At 41.4% G+C, this 21,271-nt stretch overlaps 1 protein-coding gene across 3 annotated transcripts in view; it reads right to left on the minus strand.

The window, feature by feature from the left end:
- Positions 1–223: 223 nt before the first annotated feature.
- The window catches only part of JADE2 (jade family PHD finger 2), a 154,585-nt gene continuing 133,537 nt past the window's right edge, over positions 224–21,271 (minus strand). For all 3 annotated transcript variants that reach the window (XM_077825062.1, XM_077825061.1, XM_077825063.1), the window contains exons 10-12: positions 16,407–16,524; positions 10,808–10,936; positions 224–5,824 (exon numbers count right to left, since the gene is read on the minus strand). In XM_077825062.1, coding sequence (XP_077681188.1) covers positions 4,938–5,824; positions 10,808–10,936; positions 16,407–16,524 — 1,134 coding nt within the window. In that variant the 3' untranslated portion in view covers positions 224–4,937. The remainder of the gene's footprint in view (positions 5,825–10,807; positions 10,937–16,406; positions 16,525–21,271) is intronic.

A 21,271-nucleotide genomic window follows, 5' to 3' on the forward strand; every position in this document is an offset into this window, starting at 1 on the left:
ATCTATTGCTCATTGAAAGTGATGGGCAGTTACATATTATACTATTAGGGAACTAATAGTTTACTAACCTTAACAGAAACAAATGAATGTCATAGATGTAGTACAAATCAAATCCTTCTCTTTACTAAGGTAGGGGGACACTTGAAAGACATGAGTCCTTTGATACCAAGGTGAATTTGCTACACTGGAACCAGTTGACTACATAATACTCAAAACAAAAACGTACACATAAAACACTGCTTTATTGACTGCATTTGCCACACATTGAGGAATGCAAAGTTTTTTTTCATAAGCAATGGGCCATGGTCCCAATGTGTATTAAAGCATACACTAAATCTAAACATGATGAAAAGAATGGCAGACAGAGCTATTGCAAGGCAACACAAACGGCATGCATAATACAGTCTCACACGGAACGAGTTTGATACGTTATATTGCTTTAAGGATTAACTAACATGGAAAATGTACAAAAAGGAGAAATAGGTTTTTGCATTAATGAAAAATACATTTTTTCTCTACAAAGGAATTTCTAATACAAGAAAATAAATATTGCAACATAAGCCAAAAATAATTTAAAATTGCTCTTTTCAATATATTTCAATATTTCTCTTTTATATTAACAAATGGCACATCACGTTCTTTGAAACAAAGAAAACAGAAGGATTTCTCCTCCTGCGACATTCATATCGTTTCCTGTAACTGATGTGAAGTGGGTCTGTTTTGTGTGTGGAATGGAGCAAAGTACATGGGAATTTCCTTAAAGAACAACCAAAATTAACACACAGCCCTGGCAATAGACAGAGAAGTTCCTTAGGCCGATGTGGATAACACAAGGATGGGTTCATGAAAATACTAACAATACAAAAAGTGAGAGAAAGCTTCTGTTCTCTCTCCCTTGTGTTGAAATGGCTAATTCTCTATTGTGCTTTGAGGGAAAGTGTCATCCAAATATTAGACATTTAAAAATAAAAATAAATAAAGGTGCAAAATATCCCAAAGACAGCTAGTCCATAAGGGCAAAAATATATGGGGTGAAAAATGAATGTGTGAACTCAGAATTGTCTTCAGGAAACTCCACTGGGCACCAATGCTTTAACACTAATTTGGGTTGTTCTCTATGAATTAGAAATGAGCGGGGATCAGAGTCTACGTGCATCATCACATTAACCCACAAGCGTGGTGGTGCTTTTCAAAGGAAACAGGTCCCTTTTACAGTGCAAATGTCAACTCCTGCAGTTATATAGCATCTTAAAGACAACATTTGTTTAATAAAATAAACCATTATACTTTTCTCTAATCATTTCAAAATACATTTACAATACATCAAAAATATTTTCCTTGTACATTTTTCTTTCCTTAATTATTAACATTTCTGTTATGAAATAACTAGTTGGCAGGGGCATAGGAACAAAGGGCATGTGGAGTGTTTCTTAGGAACCTGGTGCCTAATGGCTGAATATAGTAGCTAAGTTTCCAGGGCTTTGGTGGGGCCACTGGAATGGCTGTGAAATGGCCTTGGTCCTGATTGGAGGTGGGGTTAGATCTGGCCTCCTGCCCACAGTGAATGCCTCTGTCCTACCTGTCCCCTGCTGGAAGCCACCACCTCTTCCCTGATACCCTCTTTCTTTGTTAGCCAGCCAGCCTGCTGTGAATTCTCATGCCCTTGGAAGCAGTAGCAGGCGGCCAATGGAGGTCTGGAGATTTCCTAGACTTCTTGAGCAAAACAGCCTCTGTAAGTCTATTTTAGTGTGGGCCCCATGACATTTATGGAGTAGAATACTGTACGGGTACCTGTACATGGACGTCAATGGTGCAGTATGGGTGCAGCTGGGAACATGCCTTAGTGCTCGAATTATCTCTAGGGCTCTTCTGTTAACCAGGACACTTGAGGGATTATTATTACTGGTTCTAATAAATCAAAGAATTCACTCAAATGAATCCCACAGCAATTATAAAAATATCAATAGTTAACTCAAGCCAAAAGACCATGGATTCAGCATCTACGTACAGTACTGAGCGCTCTCATAGTGTGTGTTTAACAGATACATGTTCTGCCACTGCCTGGTAATACTCTTCTGAATTCTTCTCTCCCAGTAATTCTGATAAGCTCTTTTCTGTTAGTTTCCTCTCATTCTGTTGCTCTTATTTTACATGCAAACAGGCCAAATTTGGCCCCTCTGTGTGCAATTTTATTCCCTGATCACAAATCACAATGCCTAAAGTTTTGTGGCTGTTTTGAACTGTTTTTTTGTTTTTGGTTTTTGGTTTTGAACTACTTCCTGATCACAGTAACAATGGAGTGCATCACAGTGCTGCATAGGAATCAACAGAAACATGGTGCCACTTGCGTTTGGTTGTTCTTTAAAGTCTATCCCCTTTTGCTCTCCTGTACTGAGCAAGCAAGGAATGCAGAAAATAATGAGTGAAGCTGTGTACGGTGAGATTTGTGTCTGTTTTTTTTTACCATAGTTGAAGTGAAGCACACGGAAGCAAGATTCATTAAAAGGCAGCATATTGATTATTGTTATGACTCTTATACTAGGATACGGTAGCTAAAGCTAGCAAGCCTGATAAGATAAACTAAGTCCTACTTACTGTATTTAACATTATCTGAACATACTGAGCCTTAATTAATGAGCAGACTTTAGTTTCCAACCTCAGTGGATTATGCTAATTTATAACAACATTTTTAGGTGGTTCCTTTTTTTTCCCTTTTTCGGTAATAATTTGTATAAAATTTATCAAATGAGGAAAACACCCAGGTATGTTTGGTTTTAGAGTCGATTTTTTGGGATTAGCCAATCTTTTATTAATTTCACTGCAATCTGATAATAATTTGATAAGAATTGATAAGAAGGACTTTTGAAGGCCAGTAAAGATGATTTACTTTAAAACGGCAAGATAGTCAATTTTCGGAGTCTCCGAATTTAAAAGAAAGCTCAGAGTCAAATGAGTAAAAAGCATCAGAAATCAAAACAGCAGGATGCAGCCTCAGTGACAGAAGCACCCCTGTCAGCAAGCTTGGAAGCTAACATCTCAGTTTTGTGTCATGAATGTGTCTCTAGTCCTTTGTTGCTAAATAACTTCCAATTTTTCCAAATGACAAGTTTCCGGTTTCTGGCTGTGCTGCTTTATTGTCAAAATATTCTTTGGCATACACAAAATTATTTGACTGATTCATCTGGTGTTTTGTTTAAAGTGATGGGTTTTACCAGGTTCAGAAGTGTCCCAGGTTTTTTTTTTATTTTTAAAAAACAACAACAGATAAAAGTTTCAGTGAATTCCTTTTTTTTTTTTTTTTGGTTCCCTGAGCTCACACTGGGGTCACTCCAATAAAACATGCAGTACGATTTAACTGTGACCTTTGAAGCCAAAACTGAAATAATGGTGCAATTAAGTGCAAACATGGAAATTTGCCTGACTCATAGGTAACATGGGCTTTTAAACAACATTTAAGGCTTACATTTTATGCATTAAATTATTATAATATTTATAACGTCAGCTTTTGTGAATCACCCTCCTACGTCAAGTCAACAGCTTGTAACTAGAATTCAAAGAATAAAAAAAAGGACGGGGAGGGATAAATGTATTGTTTTAGTTACAGTATTTAGTAGAACAACAAAATGATAAAGGCAAATCATTTAATTTCCTCTACAGGACACTGCATTTAGACTGAGGGCCAATTGTCCACTGTTGTGCATGGTGAGTTTACATGTACAACAGAGCCCTGCGCAGGACGAGTTTAGAACCCTGCAGTGGGACCGGGATCCCACTGCATAATAGCGGAAACGAGTGGGAGTGGGTGTTGTGGGGCAGGACGGAACCAGGATTAAAAACAGTCCCACACAGGGCTTGAATGTACAGCTCCCTGCACAGCTGAATGTAATTTCAACCATTAAAGATGAAGTACTGGCATAAGCTCTTTTGCCAAACTGATTTGATATTTTATAACCCTCCTGTTTTTGAAGAAATTTTTCCCCTCTCCATCCCGCTCCATTTTGGCCCAAATGTTTTGGTAAAGGCTAATCAATTAACCTGAGTAAATCACTTAAAATTTTCAAATAATCTTACAGGGTTCAAAGGATCTCCGAGATTTACATTACATCAAGAAATACCCATAGCTACTCAGGAGGAATATTTGTAGATAGCGCTGCAGCTCTAACACAGATATGTGTCTCTTCTATCTACTGAAAGCCTTTGATGACTGTTTACAGTGCTGCCGACTATCTCTGACAGATGTAGTGGCAGGGCTAAATCTTGGTTCTTGGCCCCTGGACGGATTCTGATCAAACTGGAAGGTGAGAAAAAACATAAAGGATTTAATAAAATATAAACAGAATGTTGTTTTCCTCCGCCCATAAGTGCTTTCTTCAAATAAGCTTGTTGTGCTTTTAAAAAAAAAATATTTTAGTATCGCTTATTTTACTTCCTTGTGCACACGCACGTACAGATAGTGACTTTTTCAGTAAATTGTGTGTGTGTGTAGGTGGCTCTCATAGTACCCCAATACCCTGACATACAGGGGCAATAATCCCAGGCAGAGCATGAAATCTGTCTGTCTTTAAATAATGCCCATAAAACTATCATCCCTGCAGAAACAATGGATACTGGCAAAATTAAACCTCTTTATTAAGGATCTAGGATGTCTTGCTCATTGCCTGCAAGCACAAGTCCCTTAATGCGCATGCTTGCATTTCTTTTAACTGGGATATGCAAGTGAACTAAGAAGGGACAACTACTGGTACAGTAATCTATATTGGTGATGGTTAAGCTGTATCTCAGGCATATAGAGAAGAGAAAGACAACAGTGCTGAATTTTAAACTATATATACATATTAAAAAACCCCTTTGTTATGATACCAGGCAAAAATTGAACATGGCAGTTGTAACTGGGTTTAGGCTTCATAGAACTGTCACAGTTGGTAAATCTGGTGGAGTTACGATGCCAAAATACTCATTCTGACAACATCCTCATTTCCTGAATCTAACTGGTTATGTTGCACTCTGCCACTACCGGATTCCATGTCGGAGTCGCTCATTTCTGCATCAGAAAAGTAGCCATCAGTCTCATTGTCAAAATGATGCAAGATGACCTTTGACCTTTCACTGACTGGAGGCCCGTTAACGATGTCAGGCTTCTGGATCTGTGACCTCCTAGTCTCTCTGCTCTCCTTTGGTAATTTGAACCTCACTACCGTTTTCGGACTACCTACTGAGTCAGGCACTTTAGTCAGAGAACTGGACTCACAATGAGTACAATTCACTGTCTCCTCCTCATTGTTTAAGGAGCTTCTCAGACACAATGAGGCATGAGAATCATTTGCTTTTGGAACAGGATGTGAAGATCCCTTCTTAGCTGTCTTTTTTATTTCACTGGCCCCTTTGCGGTCCATGTGAAATTTCGCCGTTCCTTTTTCTGATTTGCTAGGTCTTGCATCATGGGCGAAGGGCTTTGTGGTATCATCTGATAAATTATTCATGTTGTTAGTCCACTGATTGGAATCCTCCTCTTGGTGACTCTTGAAGATTGTGTTCAAGTCATTTCTTGACAGTTTTTTCTTAGTGTTCATTCTCATTTTGCTTTTAACTTTCTTTGTTGCATCGCTATGCTTGAATGGCGATTTCAAGGAATGATCCATCATAAAACTTAACAAGGTCTCTTCATCTTGTAAAAGCTCCTCTGAAAGGCCTGGAGTGTTGTCTTCATGGTGGCCATTGTTCAAGGACCACTCACTCATTGTCATGTTCTCAGTGGTAATCTGAACTGACTGGGCCAACCAGCTATTGAAGAAGGTCCCATCTATGGGAAAGGAAGTTGACAAACCTGTTAAAACAAAAAGGACAAGTCTTAGAAGTCAAAATCATTCAGTTTGTGCTTTGATTGTAAGAGGCACCAATGTAGTGTCAAAACTATAAACTGCAAGAAGGAACCTGAAACAATTCTTTGGTATTCGGCAAACATGGAGGGGCTCCTGTGTCTATTGTAATGCATCATACAGCATGTAATGTGTGAGTAAATGGCAAGCATACTTTACTTCAGGTAATAATAGTTAATTTGGGGGTATTCTTATACCTTACATGATAGTGACCTACACCATCCACCACTTATAACATTGCCCCCAGATCGGACATCTATGAGGACTGAACCTGGGATGTCTGGATCGAAAAGAATGAGCTTTGACTGCATAAACTAAAGAACTAGGTCCAACAGCCAAATCATATTCCTCTATGTGTGGTCTAGCCACTAGAAGGGAGACAAAGACCTACACTGTGTTAGGGCAGATTACATGGTGTTCAAGACAAACTACACATAACTTTAACCAGCAAGGCTGATAAGATTGTGAAGGCTGGGTGATTGGGGAGAACAGGACTGAAGCACCCTGGTATCTGGCCACACAGGATTATTACAGCTATAGGGCTAACACAGGATTATTACAGCTATAGGGCTAACACATGCAGGAAATTCTGAAGAATGGGCAGGAGACGAAGGACTGGATGAATCCATCTATGAGAACTCTAGTTCTCCAGGCCTCTGCTTTGGGTTGATGAGAGCCCTAGGACAGCACACTTACATGGGGGCTGGGATAGAAACACCCTCCTGGCATAATCTTTATATGGGTAGTTAGGTAAGGAAGGTCTTTGGCTGGATTCTTGCCTTCCCCTTTGCTGGGAAAACACAAACAACATCACTGGTTCTACATACTATGTTTTAGCTGCTTAAACAGTTATTCTAATTTTCTTCCATTATGTGGGCACTGATAGCTGGTTAGGATCACACCAGTGTGAATGTAACATTATCAGAACCGGAATAAGTGAAAAATGATGATCATGCTTATGATTAATTATAATTCTAGAGGGTACCAAAGTATGTTTCACAGCACAGACATAAAGACATGGGCCTCGCCTCAAAGAGCATACCACCTATCCGAGATATATAATAGGATGAGTAGAATTTGCCACACAGCTCAGATCATCTGGCCTCTGTCACTAGCTAGCATCCAATGCTTCAGAAGTCAAATTCCATCCCCCCTGAGAAGTCTCATCATTTGTGGAAACGATGGACACAGTGGGAAAAAACTCCTGCCTGACCCCTTCAGATGCTCCATGTGTACCCTGAAGCATGTGTAAGATATTCCTCACCATAGCTTGCAAAACTATAAAAAGTTTCAGAGTAGCAGCCGTGTTAGTCTGTATTCACAAAAAGAAAAGGAGTACTTGTGGCACTTTAGAGATTAACAAATTTATTTGAGCATAAGCTTTCATGAGCTACAGCTTATGCTCAAATAAATTTGCTAGTCTCTAAGGTGCCACAAGTACTCCTTTTCTTATAACTATAAAAGTTATTAATGGTCATAAAAATGAGACCTCTTTTCATATATTAGCTGACTCTCCCATCTGTGGCAGCGAATTTTGAAGGTTGATTATATATTGCACGAAGAAAGATTTCCTTTAAACGTTGTAGATGTTTTCAGTATTAATTTACTGGAGTGGCCTCTTTGTTCTCTTGATATGGTGCAGAGTTTAAAGAAGGGACCAACTGGTCATGCTGGCAAGCAACCCATTAAGCCATAAGGTAAGACTCAAGGTTTAATGTGCAGTATATGTCAACTGCTCTATATTAGATACAGTGTTAGCCTCCTCAAATAAAATCTGCCTTGGATCATTCATTTTGACTGCTTGTGACTCAGATACTTTCGCAGAGGTACCTTCTGAGCTTGGACGAAGCAAATATTAGTACAGAAACTTTCCTCGAATTTAAAAAGGCTGACTGACTTTAACATGCAGTTGTACAGCCATTGCACACACATCAAAACAGGAACAGTGCTGATAGCATTTCATATTGGCTTTGAGGTTTCAAATGTTGGGCTGAACCCTAAAGTCCTCCCTTAGGTTAAACTCTCATTGAAGTCAGTGGAAATTTGGGCTAAGGACTGCGTAAGAACCTCAGGATTTGGTCTGCTGTTGTTATGAGTATTTACTCATGATATAGCCACATTTCTAAAGACAGGCAGTGATAAAAGTGTCTATATCATATGTGATGTCATTAAACAGAGAGCGGTTTTAATCCATTCCCAGCAGCTCTGAATTAACATGTAGACACTCCTATTCTTAAACTGTTACTTTTCATGTTCATTTTACTGTAACAGACTGGACCAATTTTATCTGATCCTAAGAATTTGGTAAATCCTTACAGAGAACGGGATTTGCACCTGGAGACAATTATTGGATTATGCTATTTAACTTCTTAGTGATAACAGTCTGTGCTGTAAAAGATCAGGTCTATGCAATATGTACCCACAGATCTTCAAAAGCACGCCTAGTAAAGTTCCATGCTACAGAGTTCTTTTGCCTTGAGTCATATCCTGCCATTGGTGCTGTAGATGGAGTTTCCCACTGGACACCTGGTAGACTGCATTGATTAGGTACAAAAGAGACTGGCAAAACTGGAGCAAGAACGATCTGTGGCTTGGAGGGACTGACTGATCAGGAATGTTTAAAGCAGCTAAATGTGTATGATTAAGTGATGACAGACGGGCGCAGGAATTAGAGCCCTCTACACATAGGAGTGTACATTGAAAGGAGTGAATACCGGAGAGGAATTATTTGGAGTAGCACAAAGAGGACTAACTAGAAGGAAAAGAGGGAAGAATTTGGTTGAAAAACTTCCTAGTACTGAGGTTTGCCTGAGTGTGGAATAGTCTCTCAAGAGAAGTGGCAGAGGTCACCACTACCTTTAAAGTGCTTTTAAAATGTATGGGAGGGGACACTTCTGCACTGGCAGAGGGAAAAAAAAAAAAGATAGCCTAATACCACAGGTGTGTCCCTGTTCTAATTGCTCTGACTGAAACCCACCAGGCTTCTACATTAAAAACTGATCTCATTCATGTGAGCAATTATAATGCTCACTGTATACTATGGTAACACCCTGTTAAACAGAGAGATCCGATGACTATATATTCCTGCAAAATGTCTCTAAAGAAAAGCTCCCTGTTGTAATGATTGTCTGGTTTCTGATATTTACATGGCAAAGATTTGCAAACTTGTTAATACTCTCTCAATAAAAAGTAAAAAAAAAAAAATAAAAACACTGGTCTTATTTATAAAATGGATGAGAAAAAGGACAGGTTTTTGATATGGAATATTTTTTTCTTTTTTTTAAAAGGAAACTACAGATGGGTTAGGGAGAGGTCACTGGGACTGTGTTGTGGAGGAAGCAATTCATGTCTGTAGTTGTTATTCTTGTGACGAGGTATGTATCATTCATTGTTTTAAAGATTTCAACACTTTCTTATTTTGAATGCTGGAAGGACACGTGGCTCAGTATCTCCATTTCACAAGGAATAAGAAAACATTTCAGCCAAGTATCAGCACAGAATTAACTATTTGATTTAAATCACTTGCTGTTGTAGGTGTAGGATATGCCGGGGGGGGGTGGGGGGGAAATGAGCGTTGCAGACACTAACTAAAATTTACAGGGGGCTTTTCACATGTCAAGACATCATGGGAGCTGTCTCAAGGGAAGGACTGTTGGGTCATTCTAAGCTAGCAGAACAGGACAGCTGATCTAAATAGCAACAGAAAATGTCCTTCATTAAGTAAGATTCTTCCTCTAAGACTTCAGTTTCAGAGTTAACAAGTTGTAAGAAAAAACAAACAGGATTTTATATTAACAGAAAAAGGAAGAGAAAGCCATGTATAAGCCCCTGCCCCAATCTCCTCCTCTAGAAGTTCTTTCTCTTTTCAGGGCCAGGGAGTTATTTTTATAGTGTTCCCTGGCTTTCCTCTGAATTGCTGATTGGGCTGTCAGTTCCACTGCTAGGCCATTACACCTGTGGGAGAGCTGAACATAGAATTAACCCCTTGTTTGCTGGTGCTCAAGTCAAGCTTCTGCACCCGCCACAGTAATCTGACACAAGGGAGGTGGAATTAAAAATGTCACTTAATCAACATCAGAAAGTAGAAAAGAGATCAAATTCTACAAAAAATAATTTGTGGTTGCTAAGGGAATTGTTGTTTTCCTTAGGTCTTTTCCCCTGCTATGTAGCAGAGGGTTATATTTGATGGGGGGCTTGGTGGTGTGTTACATATCAACATAATGCACAGAATCACAGTAATGGGGGCAGAATTGGGCCCTTTATGCTTCCGCCATGGAAAAAGACAGGAAATAGTGCTGAGAAAGCAGTGTCACTTTGCATCTATCTCCTGGCTGGTCTGGGACTGCCAGCAGCAGCCACTTGGACAAACTAATTCCTGTGATGGAGGGTGCGTAGAGGAACAGAGCAGCATGCACTGAACTAAAACACATGGCCCATGCAGTTTACTCACAAGCAGCAGCAGGACGCATGTTGCAGACTATGCAGGGAATGAACACTACACTAGAGTGGAGAAGTCAGATTACATTGCCAGAAAGTAAAATCACTATTTCTCATTGCAATACTCTAATGCATTCTTCCAGCTGGCGTTCAGCCTGATAGCTGAATACTTCATAAGCTTTTGTGCCACTAGCTGACAGCCTACAGACAAAGGACCCCATCTACAGGGTCAGGTTGGGGGTTAGTATACTGTGGTCCCTCCAGCACAGGGCAGAAGCAGTGTAAGGCAGCTCACACAGCCAATGCCCGTGATGTAACTCCACTATGGATAAGCAAGAGAGCCTAGTCTCTAGCACTATCTGTGGCATTAAGCTCTACATTTACTCCGCCCCTCTTCCCCCCAATAAGTGAAGCCTTTGGAATTCCTTTACCTCTATGACTTTGGCCTCTGCACTCAGTATATTTCAGTGCTGTGTTCTCACAGTCAGACTTACCCAACTGTCCCAAGACCGAGTCGTTCCCTGGTTTCCTTTTTTCTTTCTTCTCAGGACTACTTTTTCTACCATCTCTTCCTTTTCTTTTGGGGTCACTTTTCTTTCCCTTTGTTCTCTTCCCAGTTTGTTCTGTTTTTTTCCAAATAAAAAGAAATGTGAGATCACGTAACCAGGGAACTTGATGATGAACACTTTGGAGCCTTCAGGAGCATTGAGATAAGGACGAAATTAAGAACTGGAAGAATCCTTGCTAATCACCCTCTGTGAAACAATAGCAGGCTCTAGTGCAAATCTGGGTCAAGAGTTGCACAGGAGATTCGTGTACTGTCATTTTGGGCAAGTGAACACTACAGAACTCTAGATTAAGGAAAGGTTTTCAGTCCCAGAGACTGTATAAAGAAGAAACTTGGGCTTTGATCCAGCAAAGCACTTAAGCACAAACTAAACTTTAAACACAAGTGGTCCCACTGAAATCACTGGACTGCTCATTTACTTAAAATTAAGCACTTGCTTAAGTGCTTTGCAGGATCAAGGCCTTTGGGTACCAAGATTTCAGTCCTGAGAATGCAGTGCTTATAAACCAAACCTCTACATATGAACACCCCAAAAGACTCAGGCAGTTCCAAACTTTACAGCATGTTGTATAATGCAAATTTGCAATGTAAACTACAGGCAAATGCAAAGTGCTTATCAACCTACTCTTCCACTGCTGGTATAAGGTCGCAGAACAAGTTTGACAAAGATCTTATTGGCAGCATTTTTAAGCAGACCTGTCTTGATTTGATCTTTTGGATATAATAACTACCCTTGCTTACACTGTATAACAATGAAAAAACAAAACACCTAAACACTGCATAAAATACACCTAAATGACTTGGCTATTGAAAACTGCCTATTGAAAACCAGGAATATAAATCACAGCTATTTGGACTTTCAACTAAAAATCAATATATACTAAATGGTTTTGCATATATACTGGATGTATTCCTCTTGGGGGAACAGAATTAAGTTGTACCCTCTGAAAAGAACAATTTGTATTACTAGGTGAAATACTCAAAGCTTTTTACACATTAAGGGCCCAAATCTTCACCAGCAGAAGCTCATGCTAAATCTCCTACTACCTTCAGTGGGGAAAGAACAGGGCCCTAAAAGCAAAAGTAGGAGCCTGGATGGCTAAAGGAATTGAAAATGTGATTTCTAGCTTTTCGTAATCTGATCATTAGCTTGAAGCTGACCCAAGTTGGCACTGACCAAAAGTTATTATCATGTGATGGCTGTAAAATGACAACTGAGCAATAATTCTAAGAGGTCTATGCAGTAACCGGTGGAAGGTATCAGCTTCATATAAACCACCATCAGTTTTGTTAGCAGCCTTAGCAGAGAGGCCATGGGCTGAGTGGGCCACGGAGGCTGAAGTCTCCTCTCTCCCTAGAGGTAGTCCCTCTAGGTTGAAATGTAGTGGTGGAATTTGCATTACAGCTGCCTGAGAATATTCTGTGGGTCTGGATTAAGAGAGGATTTACATTTCCAGGATTGCCAATCCAGGATCTTTCATGAGCAATGGACTCACTGAAAGAAAGAAAGAAAATAAAAATTGATATATGCTACATTCCTGCCAAGTAACTCCAGAAGACTGGGGAAGTTCCAAACAGACACATTTTTCACTTGACTTACAAATAAAAATATGACTTTGTTTAGACATCACAATGGTTCTAAACAGAGATATGAATGTTACCTTTTCAAAAGGAGCCTGTCAAAATAACAGCCACATTTCACAGGCCAAGAGCCGACTTTACATTTCGTGCAGGACATATATGTGAAACAGAAAAGGGGTAGTTTTGCATGGGCAATTCCCAACAGCTTTAATAAGAACCTCCTGCCTAAATGATCATTCATCAAATGGGAAAATAAACCTCCAAGTTATGTGTTTTAGGAGGAGACCCTTCCAAAAATACGATGTGCCAAATGCGCCTATGGGGTAACTCCACCAGGTTGTGTTGATTAACTGCCATGCACCATAATAATTAGCAACTGCACCCAATCAGCAAGAGTGATACAGATTTCTTGCTTTCCCCCCAAAAGTTATTGATATGTCGGCCAATGAAATCAAGTGTCAGAGGGGAGGAAATACTGGCGAGGAAATATTCGGAGACAAATTTTCTCTTCTACTTGCAAATCATTTAGTGCTGTAAAATTGAAGAAATTTTCCAGTGGAGGATGCTCAGGGGCTGAGCATCCTCCATTGCCATTGAGGTCAGCAGCAGCTCAGCAATTTATGGAGGCCAACAGCATTTTATAGGATTGGACCCTAAAACGGTGCCTCTCTTGTACCATAATGAAATGGAGAGTAGTTACTGCCACATGAAGCAACTCTACTGATTTGACTCATAACACCACAAAAGGCTGTCCTATTGTCAGAAACAAAGCTGAGACCGGGAGGTCTTAGGGAAGCATACAGATGTCCCAGCTACCGTGTGCTAACTTGTGTTGTAGGAGCCAATGCCATAGAAGAATATTTAAATAATCGAACGGTCTCAGAAACTGACAACTTTGCACGCCAGTCCTCTCTGTACTACAAGCCACCCTATCTACATGGGGAAGCACTTGACCTCTCTTGAGGGAAGCTATTATCACTGATTTATTCAACTCACTTATTAGAGCTTCATTTTGGTACTATCCTTCACTCCTTAGCTGAACAACGCTGTGGAGATCTGCATCTCATGATGGCTTACTGTTCAGATTGGCTTAACTTCCCCCATGGAAATAAAATCATGATGAAGTGTCCATTTGAAAGTCATTCCCATTTATTTTAAGCAAACAACAAATACTGCTCAGATACAAGCTTGAACACTTACAATTTTACAGCAGTAAAATTCCTCATTCCTTCAAGTCATTCAGAGCAGTTCTTATTTCTGGACTTCAAATGCTGTACCATGGAAATCTTGTTACTTTCAAAGTAGGTAAAGGTTCAAAGCAACCCCTCTGGTCAGAATACCCTGAGCTTTGTAGATGCGGACATAATTTTAGAGGGATGCTTACGACCCACAACTCAAAATAAAGTCAAGAAGCTGGATTAAATCTCAGGAAAAACTTCCTAACTGTAAGAACAGTAGGACAATGGAACAGACTACCTAGGGAGGTCAGGGAAGCTCCTTTGCTGGAGGTTTTCAAAAGGAGGCTGGAGAGCCATCTCTCTTGGATGTTTAGACATGACAAATCCTGCATCTTGGCAGGGGATTAGACTAGATCAGTGGTTCTCCGACTACTGTACCCCTTTCAGGAGTCTGATTTGTCTTGAGTACCCCCAAGTTTCACCTCACTTAAAAACTACTTGCTTACAAAATCAGACGTAAAAATACAAAAGTGTCACAGCATACTATTACTGAAAAATTGTTTATGTTTTCATTTTTATTATATAATTATAAAATAAATTGGAATATAAATAGTGTACTTATATTTCAGTGTATTGGACTGTATATAGAGCAGTAGAAACAAGTCACTGTCTCTATGAAATTTTAATTTATACTGACTTTGCTAGTGGTTTTATGTAGCCTGTTGTGAAATCAGGCAAATATCTAGATGAGTTGATGTACCCCCTGGAAGACCTCTGGGTACCTTGAGGGATACATGTACCCCTGGTTGAGAACCATGGGACTAGATGAGCCTTGTGGTCCCTTCTAACCCTATGATTCCCCTCCTCCTATTCACAATGTCAACAGCTTCACTGATTGCCATGTGATCACTTGTGGAGTATGGTATCTTTCAATAAAGGTCATCAGAGTCTGTCCCAGTGGGATCAGCAAGTGCTCAACACTCAGAACCTCTACTAATCAGGCCCTCTATATAAAATAGGCCCCAATCAAAGACTCAGGGCACAACTTCTCCACAACTTTGGGATAGTTTTGATCTGGATCCGGAAGGTAGGTCCTATTCTGAGAAGTGCTGAACACCTGAAATTTCCACTAAGATAATCAGTGTCATGGCTGGTCAGCCTCACCCAGTATCAGACTTTTTGTGGCTTGGGGCCATCTCTAACTAGGCCATACTGTACATGATTACTGTACCTTCCTCTCTGCACTACAGAGCAGCCCGGCTCAGGCTACCAAGAAAAATTTACATGGAATCAAAGTCACAAACTTTTCAACACAACTTTTCTCAGACTCAAAACTTGACGCAAAACTTGAGTGAAAGGAAACTTTGGTAAGGGAAAGTGCAGTCCAGGCAGTTCCTAAGAAACCCCAAACTCGTGATGGGTTCAGAAGCAACTCCAAAGCCACAAACACAACAACTGGCGGAGGAGTCTGCCAAAGAGCCAGATGCTGTTTCTGGAAAAACTGTCATGCAGCCTTGGTTTTTGAGTCTTGTACTGCCGTTGAAAAAAGGAAGAGGAATTTATGAGATGTGGGCTCAACCACTGCATGTTTAAAAAAAAAATCAAAGAAAAAAAGAAAAATTAATTCTATATTTGCTATTTAATAAAATGCTGCCAAGTGCTTCCTGCACTGTATGCATGATGTTCTCTGCTAATAGATACACACAGCCGAGCGAATTACAGACAATCAGTGCTAAAATGAGATGGCATCTAAGAGCAAAAGACATTCCATCAGCAGCTTAACCTTTGATTCTTAACAGAGCCAGAGGCAACTGTAAAGAAGCCAATGCAACTGCTACTAAAACACGCCAACGAGCCAGATGCCACAACTAAAAACACCAACCTCTCTAGCCTTGCACCCAGGATTTGTAATCACCATCCAAACAGAACAATGTGCTCCAGCCACAGCATCTCACTGCAGGCCAGACTATTGTCTTAATTTAACTATCCAGCAAAATGATTAGCGTTTACTACCCAGAGGGGTGATACCGATCTACTTTGTATAGGGTCAGTGAAAACCACCGTCTCAGGCTTTCAGCAGAGTCAGGGTAGGAAATGTACTCTTCCCTTATCTTAATAAAACAGTCATAATCAGATCAAGCTAGCGTGCTAAAAACAGGAGCGTAGCGGTGGCAGTGAGAGCACGAGGAGGGGCTAGCTGCCCTGAGCACATACCTATGGTCTCGGATGGATCAGACTCGGGGTGGCTAGACCCCTCACACTGCCACGGCTCCACTCTGTTCTTAGCACATAGCTCCATCAGAGCTAGCCTGGGTCTGTCTTCTTGAGCTGGAATGTACCCCACCAACTCTAGTGCAGACATACCTGGAGACTATGAGAAAATAAGGTCCCAATTCTACCCTCACTTAAAGGGTGAAACTCCTACTGACTTTTGTGAGAAGTTTTATAAATGACTTGTCCACAGTGGCACAGTGAGTCTGTGGTGGAACAGAGGCTTGAACCCAGGTCCTGACCCCCAGTCCTATGCCCTATCACAAGCCTACACTGGACAGGGCATAAGCTCCCAAGTGTCTATAATTTGCTATATTTTCCACAAGATAGCTCAACCACATGTTTGTCAACATAAAAAAATGAAAGAAAGACCTAATGTGGTGATGCTTTTGCTTCCACCTGTGCAGGTTTGGATATGAGTGTTTCGTATTATATGATGGAACTGGAAGCGTCTGTAATAACAAGTACTCCCAAGCCACCAGCAGAAGTATCTACCTGGATAAAGATCCTTCTTGATCAGTTGCATCTGGAGATGGAAGATCTGCTCCTGAAGTTTGCAAATGGAGTGTTTCATTTTCTCCCGCCTCGTCACCATGTAGCAGAGATTTCTAACCTGCAGAAACACAAGAAAGAGTTTCCACTTTCTGAGTAGACTCTGAGAAAAGCCCCAGCTGCTTGGCAGTGCTACTGAAGAGTCAGCTAACCGAAGGTGGCTCTCTAGATGCTGTCCCTTCTCTGTTGCTCAGAGAAATCCCAAGTATTATTATTATTATGTTTTACTGTAGTGCCTAGGAATCCTTAACTATGCCCCACGACCCCAACCATGTTAAGTGCTGTACAAAGACACTCTTCTTTTTATCCTCATTTGTCTGTTCACCTTATGCGCGGATGGGCAATGCTGTGATTCGGGTATGTCCAAGTGGTTTTGAGTAGGCCAGGCCTGCAGGATAGGAGCCATCAACAGGCTCCTATCCTGGGGTCAACAAACATGTGGACAAGGGGGATCCAGTGGACATAGTGTACTTAGATTTCCAGAAAGCCTTTGACAAGGTCCCTCACCAAAGGCTCTTACGTAAATTAAGTTGTCATGGGATAAGAGGGAAGATCCTTTCATGGATTGAGAACGGGTTAAAAGACAGGGAAAAAAGGATAGGAATAAATGGTAAATTTTCAGAATGGAGAGGGCTAACTAGTGGTGTTCCCAAGAGTCAGTCCTAGGACCAATCCTGTTCAACTTATTCATAAATGATCTGGAGAAAGGGGTAAACAGTGAGGTGGCAAAGTTTTCAGATGATACTAAACTGCTCAAGATAGTTAAGACCAAAGCGGACTGTGAAGAACTTCAAAAAGATCTCACAAAACTAAGTGATTGGGCAACAAAATGGCAAATGAAATGTAATGTGCACATTGGAAAAAATAACCCCAATTATACATACAATATGATGGGGGCTAATTTAGCTACAACTAATCAGGAGAAAGATCTTGGTGTCATCGAGGATAGTTCTCTAAAGACGTCCACGCAGTGTGCGGCGGCAGTCAAAAAAGCAAACAGAATGTTAGAAATCATTAAAAAAGGGATAGAGAATAAGACGGAGAATATCTTATTGCCCTTGTATAAATCCATGGTACGCCCACATCTTGAATACTGCATACAGATGTGGTCCCCTCATCTCAAAAAAGATATACTGACATTAGAAAAGGTTCAGAAAAGGGCAACTAAAATGATTCGGGGTTTGGAATGTGTCCCATATGAGGAGAGATTAAAGAGGCTAGAACTTTTCAGCTTGGAAAAGAGGAGATTAAAGGGGGATTGACAGAGGTATACAAAATCATGAGTGGTGTGGAGAAAGTGAGTAAGGAAAAGTTATTTACTTGTGCCCATAATATAAGAACTAGGGGCCACCACATGAAATTAATGGGTAGCAGGTCTAAAACAAATAAAAGGAAGTTCTTCTTCACTCAGCGCACAGTCAACCTGTGGAACTCCTTGCCTGAGGAGGTTGTGAAGGCTAAGACTATAACAGGGTTTAAAAGAGAACTGGATAAATTCATGTAGGTTAAGTCCATTAATGGCTATTAGCCAGGATGGGTAAGGAATGGTGTCCCTAGCCTCTGTTTGTCAGAGGGTGGAGATGAATGGAAGGAGAGAGATCACTGATCATTACCTGTTAGGTTCACTCCCTCTGGGGCACCTGGCATTGGCCACTGTTGGCACACAGGATACTGGGCTGGATGAACCTTTGGTCTGACGCAGTATGGCCGTTCTTATGTTCTCCTGGTCTAGCAAAAAAGACATTCAGAGAACAGGGACAGAGGCAAATGGCTTCAGTTCTGGCTCTGGGAGCCCGAGCCTTGCAGGAGGGAGAGGGCCAAGCGCACTGTACAAGTGGCAATAGTGGGAGTCATTATATGTGCAGAGGCCAAAAGGCACAATGCATCCAGGGACAAAGGGCAGCCTGCTCACGAGTGCCAGATCCTACACCCACAGGACACACGTAGCACGTGCTCTCCCAGTACAGCCCTCCAGACGCTAGCCAGTGTGTAAGAGGGAAAGAGGCCATGGCTATCTCCACAACCAATCCCTATTTGTCCCCTCTGAGGTCTGGAACACTTCTGGCAGCATAATCTGCTCTCCTTGTGAACAGGCAGCCATATCACAGCTGCCCCCTGCATGGAGAACGTTAGGGGGAAGGGACTTTCCTGGGCTTTCTTCCTCCCACCCATGCTCTGGGGCACTGGATTGTCAGCTCCTATTAGGCTGTGCCTCCAGCATCCATGGAGAGGTTGCTCTGCAGGCCATCTCTGATGGGAACCCTGGAAGTTCAGACGGCATGGCCCACATATGGACCCAGTAATGGCTCCTATGCACAGATCCCCACACCGATAGTTGCTGACGGCCAGAATACAGACGCACATCACTGCTCCTTTTGTACCGAAGCTGTGGGGTAGTTATGCCACTATCCCCCATTGGATTCCTCCCTCCACTCCTGGGTAAGTTAAGACCCCAAACAGAAGGGTGCGCACAGTGAACAGACATGCTGGTCACTGAATTCTTGCCAGACCTTTTGCTTTAATCTACAACACATTTACAGATGCTATTTTATCCACATTCTGTGCACAATTTTTCAGGCTTTCATTTATTTGGGGTTTTATTTGCCACCTTCTGCTGAACATAAAATATCAGGAAGTTTGATCTTTACCTTTACCATGAAGTCAAAGTTCAGTAACCTGAATTCAGGAGAAAGGTCTGGACTTCAGCTTTACAGCTTCCCAGTGCTTTAGTCCAGAGTGTCCAAGAGATGTAGGAACCAGGGAGTTACACTTGACCATCTGTACCCAAATCCTGTACCCAAATCCAGCGACGCTGCTGATCTGAATGAAAGGATTCAGTAACTAACATCCATGGGGGTGGGAGCAGGGCGAGGCGGAGCGGGGTAAATTGCTTTTCCAATTTACTCAGTTTTAGTTTCAGGAATTAGCTTTAAAACCACTGTGGTCGACAGATTTGCTTAATTTAACACGATGGCAATTCTAACAGATATAATGAAAGAGCTGATGTCTGTAAAGTGCTCTGTGATCCGTGGATGAAAAAATGCAACAGAAGTGCAAAAGATTTTATTATATGCAGATATATAAGGGCCACAGTAAAGGCTTGGCAGGCAAAAAGTGAAGAGCGTATCCAACTATCAGGCCAGGTTCCCAGCTAGTGCAAACCAGTGTAGCTCCATTGACTGCTATCCCTATTTACACCAGCTGAGGATCGGGACCATACGTTCTATAAAAATGGTACAAATCCAAAGTACCAAATAACTGGTTTATTTTCCCCTGGGTTCAATCCTGCAGTTCTGATTCATATGTTCTATTTAGTGTGACCATACATCCTGTTTTGCCTGGGACAGTCCCTTTTTTAAGCCCTGTCCTGGGCATCCCAACTTTTTGACAAAAGTGGGCATTTGTACCGTTTGTCCTTGCCAACTTGATCAAAAAGTGGGGTATAGAGGACCGGAGGGGGGGGGGGTAAGGCCAGCCCTGGGCAGAGCGGGAAACAGGGCTCAGGCTGGGGGCAGGCAGGGCTCGACCGAGCAGTGCTGCCAGCCCCATGCAGGCTGAGGGGTTGCCTTGGGTGAGCACCTCGGGCCAGCCCTGTATAGGGGAGGAGCAAGTGACCAAAGAGATTGAAGTGTTCTCCAGTCACTCGATTACAGACCTAGAAGTTGCAAATCTTCAAAAAAAAAAAAAAATTCAAAAACAGACTCTAACGAGAGACTGCTGAATTGGAATTAATTTGCAAACTGGATACAATTAACTTAGGCTTGAATAAAGACTGGGAGTGGATGGGTCATTACACAAAGTAAAACTATTTCCCCATGTTTATTCCCGCCCTCACCCCCCACTGTTCCTCAGGCGTTCTTGTTAACTGCTGGAAATGGCCCACCTTGATTATCACTACAAAAGATCCACCCCCCATCCCGCTCTCCTGCTGGTAATAGCTCACCTTAAGTGATCACTCTCGTTACAGTGTGTATGGTAACACCCATTGTTTCATGTTCTCTATGTATATCAATCTCCCCACTGTATTTTCCACTGAATGCATCTGATGAAGTGAGCTGTAGTTCACGAAAGCTCATGCTCAAATAAATTGGTTAGTCTCTAAGGTGCCACAAGTACTCGTTTTCTTTTTTCCTGAGAACACTGTAGGCAGCCTTCAGCTCATGGCTGCTGTGACCCTAAAGGGACATGTGACCAAGTCACCTAGTACTGGACTCCATCTTGGAATACCAGTGTTTTTCCACTGACCGGGTGTGGGAACCAAGCTTGGAGAAAAAGGGTTCTCACCATACGCAAAAGCTATTTAATGCAGGGGATTGACATCATCGTGGTTCTTCACTGACTCCTCGCCCAAAGAAGACTCTTGGAAACAACTGAGGAACAAGAACTGAACTGGGAGGAATTGCTGGACCCAGTTTGAAGGGAAATTTTAGCCTATGAAAGGAACACCTGGGGTTTTTAAGCTGCAAGCAAATGTAGCTTTCCCCTTAAGACCCTGCAGCCTGCTTCAATCAACATTTAAGGTGAGAATTTGCTACTCATATCCAATCTCTTTAGTATATTAAGCTTAGATTGCATTTTTGTTTATTTGCTAGGTAATCTGCTTTGATCTGTTTGCTATCCCTTATGATCACTTAAAATCTATCTTTTATAGTTAATAATTTTTTTTTGCTTTATCACAAACCAGTGTGTGGGAGTCATAACTTGGGGCAAAAAGCTGTTGTATAGTCTCTCTTCACACTGAGGGAGGGGGCGAATTTCATGAGCTTATGCTGTACAGATCTCTGTGCAGCACAAAATGGTATAATTTT

Source organism: Eretmochelys imbricata, chromosome 8, assembly GCF_965152235.1.
Source record: "Eretmochelys imbricata isolate rEreImb1 chromosome 8, rEreImb1.hap1, whole genome shotgun sequence".
Taxonomy (NCBI): Eukaryota; Metazoa; Chordata; order Testudines; family Cheloniidae; genus Eretmochelys; species Eretmochelys imbricata.